Here is a 12,500-nt window from a genome sequence, read left to right as displayed (position 1 = left end):
GGAAAAATATCAGTCAGGTTTTAGAAAAGGTCATAGTACAGAAACAGCATTATTGAAAGTAGTTAATGATATGCGCTTAAACATAGATAAAGGTAATGCATCAGTTTTAATTCTTCTAGATTTAAGTGCAGCATTCGACACGGTTGATCATTGCATTTTGATTAACAGACTGGAAAAACTTGTAGGTCTCTCTGGGATAGTTTTAAATTGGTTCAATACATATGTCACAGAAAGGACATTCTTAGTAAATATAGATGAATATACATCGCAAGAACACAATATATTATATGGTGTTCCTCAGGGATCTATCCTAGGCCCAAGTCTATTTTTATTATATATACTTCCTTTAGGTAGTATAATTCAGAAATATGGCATGAATTATCATCTTTATGCTGATGACATACAATTATATATTTCTGTTGAGCCAAGAGACACAACTGCATTGGAAAATTTGTCCAACTGCATGTCCAATATTGTGCAATGGATGACTGCAAATTTTTTAAAGTTGAATAAAGATAAAACAGAAATTCTAATTGTGGGCAAAAAACCTGAGCGAGAGAGGATTGAAGCAGAACTGTGTTCTTTAGGTTTACAATCAAAAAAAGAATTAAAGAACCTGGGTGTTATTTTCGATTGTGATCTTAGTTTTAAATCTCATATTAATCAAGTTACAAAAACATGTTTTTATCATTTACGAAATGTTGCCAAAATTCGTTCTTTCCTATCTTTTGATGATGCCAAGAAATTAATTCATGCTTTTATTTTCTCTCGGCTTGATTATTGCAATGCTATCTATACTGGTCTACCTAAGGGTTCTACAATGAAGTTGCAATTGATACAAAATGCAGCAGCCAGAGTTTTAATGAAATTGAAGAAACGAGAACACATTACACCAGTATTAATAGAATTACACTGGTTGCCTGTGCACCAAAGGATAGATTTTAAGATTCTTTTATTAGTTTTTAAAGCACTACACAATATGACACCTTCCTACATTTCCGACTGTTTAACAAAATATAATCCAAACCGTTTTCTACGCTCTTCTAGTGCTGGACTTTTAGAATTTTACCCTGTAAATCTGAGGCGATCTGGCGGCACTTCTTTTAGCCATTATGCTCCAAAAATTTGGAACTGTCTCCCCCTTGAAGTGAAAGAATCACCAAGTATTCATGTTTTTAAAAAGCGTGTTAAGACACATCTTTTTAAAATTGCGTATGATTAAACAAGTCTGTTAGGTGTACGCATTTTATCTATTTTGTTGTAGGTTTATGTATGTAATGTATGGTGTGTGCCTGCATATGTAAGGACTATTGTGTGTGTGATCATGTGAATATACACTTACATTTTGTGTACATGAATGTTTTTATTTCAGTATATGTGATAAGTTTTTGTGGTCTATTTTAATTGCTTTTGTTGTTGTTTGTGAGGCACTTTGAGTTGCATGTATGTTGGAAAAGTGCTATACAAATAAAGTTTATTATTATTATTATTATTATTATTATTATAAAAGCCAAGTTCATTGCAAAAATGTAGTAATATATACACATATGTAAGTGCTTCATAATAGTGGGTGGGGCTACAGGTCTCTCATGTTGCAGCTTCTCTCTGAGTGGTTGATATTCCGCACTGCATCATGGGTAATGTAGTGTTTTTGCTCAAATTGTTCTATTAAACAACCCTAATTAAAATCAACTAAATTAATCTGACCAGACAGACTTGACGAATGCATATAATCAGTTAAAGCCCTCACAAGAGGTCAGTCTTATTCAAAATATGATTTATTTTCCTAGTCATCTTTCCTCTTATGTTTTACTGCGGGAAGTGCTCTACAGTTCAGCTCTTCATCGACTGTTGGCATGTTTTAATGATGTTGTATTTTCAGCCGTTGTTAAGGTCACTATTGAGCCCGCAAAACCAGTCACAGTCAGCCCGACAACCATCTCTATGGCAACAACGTCCATGACAACCACTAAAGTACAACCAAAAACAACAATCACCATGGCAACAACTACCGCACAACCCACAACAACAACAACAACAACCATGGCAACAACTACCACACAACCCACAACAACAACAACAATAACCATGGCAACAACTACAGTACAACCCACAACAACAACCATGGCAACAACTACAGTACAACCCACAACAACAACCATGGCAACAACTACAGTACAACCCACAACAACAACCATGGCTAGAACTACAGTACAACCAACAACTACAGCACAACCCACAACAATAACCATGGCAACAACTACAGTACAACCCACAACAACAACCATGGCAACAACTACAGTACAACCCACAACAACAACCATGGCAACAACTACAGTACAACCCACAACAACAACCATGGCAACAACTACAGTACAACCCACAACAACAACCATGGCAACAACTACAGTACAACCCACAACAACAGCCATGGCAACAACTACACTCATGCCTACCACTGCTGTTAAAAAAGTAAAACCAACTACTGTTGCAACTACAACAAACACAATCACAACAACAACGCCACAGATGAGCTCTACAACACTAGACAACCACATCCACAGAGAGAGTACAGCCAAACCCAGAGGAGACGTACACAGTGAGGACACACACACACACACACTCACACTATATATGTTTATCTATGCATAGTTATTAACAAAAGATATATTACATGACCTTGTGTTGTTTCCATCTCCATTCTCGTGTGTGTTTGGCTGTGAGACGTAGTTTGGAGAAAGTTGTCGGAGATTCTTCCTATTGTAAAGTCATGCAATGTGAAACCCCCTGTCGCCGTTCCATCCTACAGTGTAAACACAGCACCGACAGATGCTAATACAGATAGTCATGCAGTGTGAAAACATCCGCGACTACTTTAAAAATCCTGCAGTCTGAACTCAGCATAACACACACTATATATATTTAGGAATATGTGTTATGGATATAGGTTTGCATGACGACAATGTAGTGCAAAGTAGTCTATTAAATAAATAACGTGAAAACGTGTTCTATGTGAACGGCTCCTAACACCTAGTCTGTAACCGCATGCATGACAACCATATTTATTGGTTCGCGTATTTTTTTTTTACGTTAAAACAATAACAGCAGTGTATTCTGGCGTGGGTTTTCCAAGCGTATGGCAATTTTTTTAGTACAGTTAAAGTTCAGATAAAACCAAAATGTACGATGTTTATTTTACTATACAGTAAAAAATCCGTTGTTTTATGTTTTTTTTTTCTGGCAGCTAGAGTGCTGTAATACAAACTTGAAATAACGGCATGTACTTTACCGTAAAGTAACAGCAGTACATTACAGAAATTTACCGGAAATTTACATTGGAGGAAATTTCTGTAATTTAAAGTCCGTTATTTTACGGCTGTTATCTTACTTTTTTTTCCCGGCAGCTAGGGTGCTGAAAAAAAACACTAAAATAACGGCATGTATATTACAGACATTTACCGTAAAGTAACAGACGGTATATTACAGAAAATTACCGGAAATTTACATTTAAGGAAATTTCTGTTATTTAAAGTCCGTAATTTAACGGCCATTATTTAACATTTTTTTCACCCTAGCTGTCGGAAAAAAAACGTAAAATAACCGCATGCAAATTACAGACATTTACTGTAAAATAACGAGACGGTAAATTACAGAAATGGACCGGAAATTTTAATTTAAGGACATTTCTGTAATTTTATGTCCGTTATTTTCCGGCCTTTATTTGACTTTTTTCCAGCAGCTAGGGTGCCGGAAAAAAATGTAAAATAACAGCATGTAAATTACAGACATTTACTGAAAAAAGTAACAGACGGTACATTACAGAAATTTACGGGAAATTTAAATTGAAGGAAATTTCTGTAATTTAAAGTCCGTTATTTTACGGCCGTTATCTTACATTTTTTTTCCGGCAGCTAGGGTGCTGGAAAAAAAACCTAAAATAACGGCATGTATATTACAGACATTTACCGTAAAGTAACAGACGGTATATTACAGAAAATTACCGGAAATTTACATTTAAGGAAATTTCTATTATTTAAAGTCCGTTATTTAACCACCATTATTTAACATTTTTTTCACCCTAGCTGTCGGAAAAAAAACGTAAAATAACCGCATGTAAATTACAGACATTTACCATAAAATAATGAGACGGTAAATTACAGAAATGTACCAGAATTTTAATTAAAGGAAAATTTCTGTCATTTAATGTCCGTTATTTAACGGCTTTCATTTTACTTTTTTTTTCCAGCAGCTTGGGTGCTGGAAAAATATGTAAAATTACGGCATGTAAATTACAGACATTTACTGAAAAGTAACAGACGGTAAATTACATAAATTTACAAAAAAATTTTGATTTAAGGAAAGTTCTGTAATTTAAAGTCCGTTATTTTACAGTAAATGTCTGCAGTTTAACGGCCGTTAATTTACGTTTTTTTCTAGTAGCTAGGGTGCCAGAATAAAAACGTAAATTAACGGCATGTAAATTACAGGTAACAGACGGTACATTACAGAAATTTACCGGAAATTGAAATTTAAGGAAATTTCTGAAATTTAATGTCCGTTATTTCACGACCTTTATTTTACGTTTTTTTTCTTCTAGCAGCTAGGGTGCCGGAATAAAAACGTAAGTTAACGGCATGTAAATTACAGGTAACAGACGGTACATTACAGAAATTTACCGGAAATTGAAATTTAAGGAAATTACTGAAATTTAATGTCCGTTATTTGACGACCTTTATTTTACGTTTTTTTTCTAGCAGCTACGGTGCCGGAAAAAAATGTAAAATAACAGCATGTAAATTATAGACATTTACCGTTAAGTAACAGACCATACATTACAGAAATTTACTGGAATCGCCAGCAAACTCGTCCTGTATTTATTAATATAGTAATGGTGTGGGAATTGATTGACTTCTGATTGGTCTGTTTAGTTCCGCGGTTCGAGAACAGCCTGTTCGACTGGGACTTTGACATTGAGCTGGGAAACACGGGAGAATACACACGAGACGATCCAGGTACTGTTCACACACACACACACACACACACACACAGACATGGACACTATTAGACACACACACACACATACACACACACGGACATAAACATACTGCATTACTTTGTGTTTGTCTCTGTATGTGTGTGTGCGTGTGTATATCTTTCTTCCTGTGTGTGTCTGTGTGCATGTGTGTGTTTGCGTGTGTTTGTGGGAGTGTGTGTGTGTGTCTGTATGCGTGTATGCATCTCTGTATGTGTGTTTCTCTCTCACTTTGTGTGTGTGCGTGCGTGTGTGTGTTTCAGGTGCTGGTGTGGTGAGCTGCTCATTTGATGATGGAGTGTGTGTGTGGATGACGGATACAGAAGGAGATGTGAGCTGGGAAATTAAGGATGATCCGTCTGGTAAAACACACACACACACACACACACACACACACACACACACACACACACACACACACACACACACACACACACACACACACACACAAAGAAGATCCATCATCATACGTTTACACGCACAAATAACCCAAACTCACCTGTCAATCACTCTCAGGTGGGCGGTACCTTTCAGTCCCCGAGGCTACAAACAGACGAAGCATCAAAGGGGCGCGGCTTACAGTGTCACTGGCTCCACCCACAAAGGTGTGGCAGGGCGGCGACCTCTGCCTGTCGTTCAAACACTGTCTCCATGGACACCACATTGGCTCGCTGCAGGTGTTTGTCAGGAAGGGGCGGAGTCACAGTCCATCCATCTGGACCAGGACTGGTGGACGCGGCTGGAGACACACCCACATCACACTGTGGGGGCGTGGCCTTGTTGATGTAAGCATGAATAAATCTACATTCCCAAAACCTCTAGAATCAGATTTTGTACATTTCATTTGTTTTAGAGTCCCGGCTGGGTCAGTTGGTGTTTCTGTGTGGAGTTTGCATGTTCTCCCCGTGTTGGCGTGGGTTTCCTCCTGGTGCTCCGGTTTCCAGTCCAAACACATGCACTATAGGGGAATTGATGAACTAAATTGGCCGTAGTGTATGAGTGTGTGTGTCTGTGTGTGTGAATGAGTGTGTATGGGTGTTTCCCAGTACTGGGTAGCGGCTGAAAGGGCATCCACTGTGTAAAACATATGCTGGAATAGTAGGTGGTTCATTCCGCTGTGGCATCCACTGATGAATAAGGAACTAAGCTGAAGGAAAATGAATGAATGAATGAATACAGCATTGCGCGCACACACACACACACACACACACACACATTGATGATTTTGAATTGGTTTCTGCATTTAAACTTGAGTTAGAAAGGTTTGATGTGTTGCTCCAGTATTTTACAGGCCAGGCTCTGGAAGCAGCGTTCATGAGTACTGCAGCTTCTGATTATTGATTATTGATTATGGATTATTGAGTGTTTTCTTGTGTTCAGATCGTGCTGAAGGCAGAGCGACGGCGAGGGAAACATGGAGAGATCGCTGTGGATGATTTCAGTCTGAGACGAGGAGCCTGTGAAGATGGACACAAGCAGACTGAGTGACACACACACACACACACACACACACATACACGTTATATGGGGACTGCTGTACAGACTGTATATTTGGTCATCTTCATCTTCTAAATCAACCCTCACAGAGAAAACACTCTGCATTTGTACATCTTCATGATCCTTCATTCTGTCTGATTCATGAGCTGTTTCATCATGAGGCCCAAAACACTTAACACACATCAAAAATACTGGTACTACTATACTTGTGGGGACATTTGGTCCTCATAATGTGATAAATACCAGAAGTTCACACATCTACACACGAACACACAAAGAAACACTTACACAAACATACATGTACACAAACACACATCAAAACAACACATACACATCTACAAACACACACACACACATCACAAGCACCTACATAAACACATATGCATTCAAACACACATCTACAAACACACACACACACACACACACACACACACACACACACACATCACACACAAACACCTACATAAACACATATGCATTCAAACACACATCTACAAACACACACACACACACACACACACACACATCACACACAAACACCTACATAAACACATATGCATTCAAACACACATCTACAAACACACACACACACACACACACACACACATCACACACAAACACCTACATAAACACATATGCATTCAAACACACATCTACAAACACACACACACACACACACACACACATCACACACAAACACCTACATAAACACATATGCATACGAACACACATCTACACACAAACACACATCTATTAACACACACACACACAAACAAATATAAAAAACATAAACATACATCTACTAAAACATACACACACATCTCACACACCTACTCGCAGCTCCACAAACACACAAATCACTCTTACATCTACACAAACAGACGTGTACACACACACACAAATGTACACAAACACACATCTGCTAAAGCATACATACACATCTACACAAACACACATCACACACACATAAACGCCCCCAACACACAGCTCTACACCCACACACACACATGTACAGACATCCACACACAAACGCACATGCACACATCCACACGCACACAAATCTACAAAAACACAAACACACCTCACACACCTACACAGACAACACACACAAACACACATCGACGCCCCACCCCACATACACATTATTACACACAACTGCACACACATCTCACATGCATACACGCACCGCCACAGACAAATACACACTCACACATTTACACACACGCAAATCTACACGCAATCACAGACATCTACACACACACACACACACACACAAATGTACAAAAACACAACTACATCACGCACACCTATATACACACACACACATACACATCACACACATCTGCACCCCTTACACACACAGAAACTGATTTAAAACAGTATTAAACTCATACACATATATATTTTACATTTGTAGCAAGTAAAAACACCTAAAAGTTAATTTAAATATGAATTTAATTCATTAATAATGAGATTATATTTAAAACGCCGTACAGCACACATGTTTGATACTCAGTGCTTTAATGCAATCAAACTTCATACGTCATTAATAAATCCTCAAGTGTTATTCATCAGTGTTACTGCTATAATTATTCAGGAATAATGATTAAAACTGAATTATTATTGCTGTTTGTATCTGCTTTTACTCTGTGTACAGTATTACTGCATAATTCAGGAATGATTTCTGTAGCTTGTTGTAAATATGCTTGTTTTTAAATATCTCTGTGTATGCGAGTGTGAATTTAATTAAATCTTTGCTGTTGATTATTTAAATTACAGGCATGCTTTGCGTGTGTTTGATAACGCCTGATCAATTTCACCTGTAAAATAAACATGTTAAATGAACTTATTGTGCTGGCGCGGCCCAGAAGCTGTTAGGGTCCGCTGTGGGCAGCACACTGTGGGCCCAGACACCGGTGTGAAGTGTAAGGCATGTTTGGGCCCTCTTTGGGCTGACTGTGGGCTGTCCCGCACTAATCAGGGGTGCATTTCCGAAAACCATCAATAGCCAACTAAGTTCTGTCGTTACAAATATAGTCAGTTGATTTGCCGTTTCCCAAATCCATCGTTCCAACGAACATTCGCAAACTGCATTGCAAACTTGTATGCTTGCAGCTACACCTCTGGAGCTGTAGTTAGAAACGGAGGTCCTGGCTGTGTTCCATTCCCCGTTATCCCCCCTATGCCCTATTCATTTAGAACTTTCGGTAACACTTTATAATAACTACACACTATGAATCGTTTACTAAGCATTAGCATCTATTGAATTCATCATTTGTTAAGCATTAACTCTACATTACAGTTTTTTTTGGATTGCTTAAGCACGATTTTCAAAACAGGGCCCGTGTTTTCAAAACAGTACACACAATTAGCACAACCCCACTACCAATTAGCAAAACATTACAGATCCTTTGCATAATTAAACACTCTTATAAAAACTATAGACTTAAGTTTAAAAACCACACTTTTTTACCATAAGAAACACACATTTTCACATTTACTATTCTCTGTTTGCACGAGTTACACACTGCTGTGATAAACCTAAAACACTTTTAGCACTTCTGCTTGCCTATGATTAGAGTAGGCTACCATCAACAAAGTACAAATATAAAGTAAATTCACCAAACACTAAGAACAATGCTGCACACGGAAGAAACTCATTTATTCCTCAACATGTTGGCATGAAGATTCAAAGTATTGTAACGTCACTTTACGTAGTAAGAAAAATAAAATGAAATACTGTTATAATGGCCATTATTGATTATTAAAACTGATATTCTGCAAAAGAGACGGGGTTAAGTTCATTCTTTTCAATGGAAATGAAATGAGACAGTTATATTTAAGCCTGTTTTGTTATAAATATGCAGAGTGGAGATGATGCTCATATAAATATGCAGCTACACGAGGCTGTTTGGTGTCTGTTAATCATAATATCAAAATTAAACACATTTGACTTATATTATGTTTTCATTGTTTAGATAGTGAAACAGCAAGCAGGATGAGGTGAAAGAGGTTATAAAGTACACTGTTCCCTTTGAAGATTTAGCCATGCATCAGCAGGCAGTTTGTGTTATGTTTATTCTTGAATATAGGCTGAGTGAATAGTGTATTAAATAAGCTAAATTGGCTGTAGTGTATGAGTGTGTGTGTGAATGAGTGTGTATGGGTGATTTCCAATACTGGGTTGTGGCTGGAAAGGCATCTGCTGCATAAAACATGCTGGAATAGTTGGCAGTTCATTCCACTGCGGCAACCCCTGATAAATAAGGGACTAATGCGAAAAAAAAATGAATGAATGAATGAATGAATAGTGTATTTTTAAGAACTCAACAAATATCTTTATGGACAGTACACAGAAATTAAATTGAGATTAAAGTTTGTATTTATTTATTTATTTCATATAAATGGCTTTTGTGCTTTATAAAATATGAGGTTATAAAAATATTGGACGTGCATAAATGGATAGGATTTTGATTAAATGTAGTGGGCCGCTCTGGCCCAAAATGCCAGGGCCGATTTTTTGCCCCAGTCCAGCCCTGCTCGTGTTATCCACTCCTTTAAGTGGACTACTGTAGGGAAGAGTGAATGAGGCGATTTCGGATACAGCATGTCTGTTTCTCTTTCTGAAGCAGGTGTTCTCCACAAATCTTACATGTAAACTCCTCCCAGAGCACTGGAACTTTAATAAGAGCTCACAAGAGCTTATTTGTGTGTGTGTGTGTGTGTGTGTGTGTGTGTGTGTGTGTGTGTGTGTGTGTGTGTGTGTGTGTGTGTGCGCGCGCGCTCACAAACACTTGTTTAATGTGTGTGTGCGTGCTTTGTCGCAGAGAAACAGTGCGGCTCTGTGGCTCCATCTAGTGGCCGAACTGATGCTTTACAGCCAGCAAACACTCACTGTCCTCACGTCAGTTTTGTTGTACAATGAAAACAAAAAACCGAAACACCTTTGTCCCCTGTAATCTCTTATTGGAATGATATATTTAGAGATTTGAAATAAGAAAAAAACATGTTCTTTGCAATAAAAATATTCCCTCACCAACATGGACGAAGAAGTGTCTTTTAAATTAATCAACAAGTTTTATCCTGTTGAACAACTTTTGAAAAGGTTTCATTCTAATATTGATGTAAAATGTTCATTTTGTCAATTTCATACTAAAACTGTGTTTCCTTTATTTTGGGAGTGTAATTATGCTGTACAATTTTGGAAACATATCGGCTCATTTATTAATGATAATCTACAGCAAGATGTTTCTGCCACTTTTAAAGAATTTATTTTTGGTTATGATGAATCTCCCTCTACTTGTTTTGTTTTAAACTAATTTATTTTCTTTGTAAATTCCACATCCACAAATGCAAATTTACCAATACCAAACCATATTTTCCTGTTTTTTGTTTGTTTGTTTGTTTGTTTTTTGCAAGAATTTACTCATTATTTACATTAATTACATAATCTTAAAATAAGAAAGCTAACAGAACTGTTTCATTCTGTAATGACTTTAATTTATGCACTTTATATACAGTTGAAGTCAGAATTATTAGCCGCACTGTTTATATTTTTCCCCAATTTCTGTGTAACAGAGAGCAGATTTCTTCAACACATTTCTAATCATAATAGTGTTAATAACTCATCTCTAATAACTGATTTATTTTCTCTTTGTCATGATGACAGTAAATAATATTAGACTAGATATTCTTTTAGACACTTCTATACAGCTTAAAGTGACATTTAAAGGCTTCACTAGGGTAATTAGGGTAACTAGACAGATTAGAGTCATTGAGCAAGTTATTGTATAAGGATGGTTTGTTCTATAGACTATCAATAAAAAATATAGCTTAAAGGGGATAATAATATTGACCTTAAAATTGTTTTAAAAAAAATTAAAACTGCTTTTATTCTAGACAAAATAAAAAAATAAGACTTTCTCCAGAAGAACAAATATTATCAGACATACTGTGAAAATTTCCTGAATCTGTTCAACATCATTTGTGAAATATTTAAAAAAGAAAAAAAATATCAAAGGGGGCGAATAATATGTTGTGGAGTTTGTTTACGCGTAGCCCCGCCCACCGACTCCACTTACAGCCCCGCCCCCCTTCTGTCAAGCGACCACCAGAATAACCTGCAGACTTTCACAGGAGCACATGCGGTGACAGCTGAGAGACAGAGAAACACAGATCAGGAGAATATGATCCCACACACACACACACACACACACACACACACACACACACGCTGCAGCTCCTCTGCTCGAACACACACGGCTCTCAGCTGAAGATCTGCTCTTTATTTGACATTAATAACCGCGAATATCCACCGCAGCAGGTATGATTGCGTGATCCTCAGTGATCTTGTGTGTGTGTGTGTGTGTGTGTGTGTGTGTGTGTGTGTGTGTGTGTGTGTGTGTGTGTGTGTGTGTGTGTGTGTGTGTGTGCGCGCGCGCTGGAAATAAGGTTCATTTCAGTGTTTGTATTTATTCTGATCAAATATTAGCAAAGTTGATGCTGAACAGAAAACAGATTTTTACATTTTATTGTCAGCAAATTCTACCACTATTTAACTGAATTGACATATTTAGTTTATCTCTCTATTTATTCATATATTCACTTCAAGATACAATTTTACAATCAAATCTGAAGTGGTGTTGAAATGTGTTTATTTGAAGGGAGGAAATACTGCAATTTGGGAAAGACATTAAATCCAGGTGAGTTATAATTCTATAGTTATATATTTAAAGTGTTTAAGTTGTATGTATTTATGCAAGAAAATATAAGCAAAATAATGCTTGAAATAAATCCACATTGTGTATATATATATATATATATATATATATATATATATATATATATATATATATATATATATATATATATATATATATATATATATATATAATAAAGGTTGATTCAAAATAATTTAAAAATTATAAAACCCACCCACTTTGCTGAAATTGTAACCTTTTAAATATAAACT

The 12,500-nt window shown here is 36.9% G+C and overlaps 3 protein-coding genes across 10 annotated transcripts in view; all 3 read left to right on the top strand.

The window, feature by feature from the left end:
• The window catches only part of LOC101884488 (nephronectin), a 21,578-nt gene extending 13,935 nt beyond the window's left edge, over positions 1–7,643 (top strand). For 3 of the 6 annotated variants that reach the window (XM_073939485.1, XM_073939486.1, XM_073939482.1), the window contains 6 exons: positions 1,883–2,599; positions 4,929–5,012; positions 5,296–5,394; positions 5,549–5,817; positions 6,413–6,856; positions 7,207–7,643. In XM_073939485.1, the coding sequence (XP_073795586.1) occupies positions 1,883–2,599; positions 4,929–5,012; positions 5,296–5,394; positions 5,549–5,817; positions 6,413–6,520 (1,277 nt within the window). In that variant the 3' untranslated portion in view covers positions 6,521–6,856; positions 7,207–7,643. Of the gene's footprint in view, positions 1–1,882; positions 2,600–4,928; positions 5,013–5,295; positions 5,395–5,548; positions 5,818–6,412; positions 6,926–7,206 lie in introns of all 6 variants that reach the window. The other 3 variants (XM_073939483.1, XM_073939484.1, XM_073939481.1) reach the window with 1 other exon arrangement.
• The window catches only part of fhip1ab (FHF complex subunit HOOK interacting protein 1Ab), a 446,377-nt gene that overhangs the window by 341,796 nt on the left and 92,081 nt on the right, over positions 1–12,500 (top strand). The window lies entirely within an intron of this gene.
• Positions 11,672–12,500, top strand: part of aimp1b (aminoacyl tRNA synthetase complex interacting multifunctional protein 1b) — a 6,333-nt gene continuing 5,504 nt past the window's right edge. The window contains 2 exon segments of one of the 3 annotated variants that reach the window (NM_001430941.1): positions 11,672–11,852; positions 12,193–12,231. The gene's annotated coding sequence lies outside the window, so the exon portion shown is untranslated. 3 annotated transcript variants of the gene reach the window in all.

The sequence above is a fragment of the Danio rerio genome, chromosome 23 (assembly GCF_049306965.1).
Source record: "Danio rerio strain Tuebingen ecotype United States chromosome 23, GRCz12tu, whole genome shotgun sequence".
Taxonomy (NCBI): domain Eukaryota; kingdom Metazoa; phylum Chordata; class Actinopteri; order Cypriniformes; family Danionidae; genus Danio; species Danio rerio.
The sequence above is the reverse complement of the archived record's forward strand: the minus strand, read 5'-3'. Positions and strand labels throughout refer to the sequence as shown.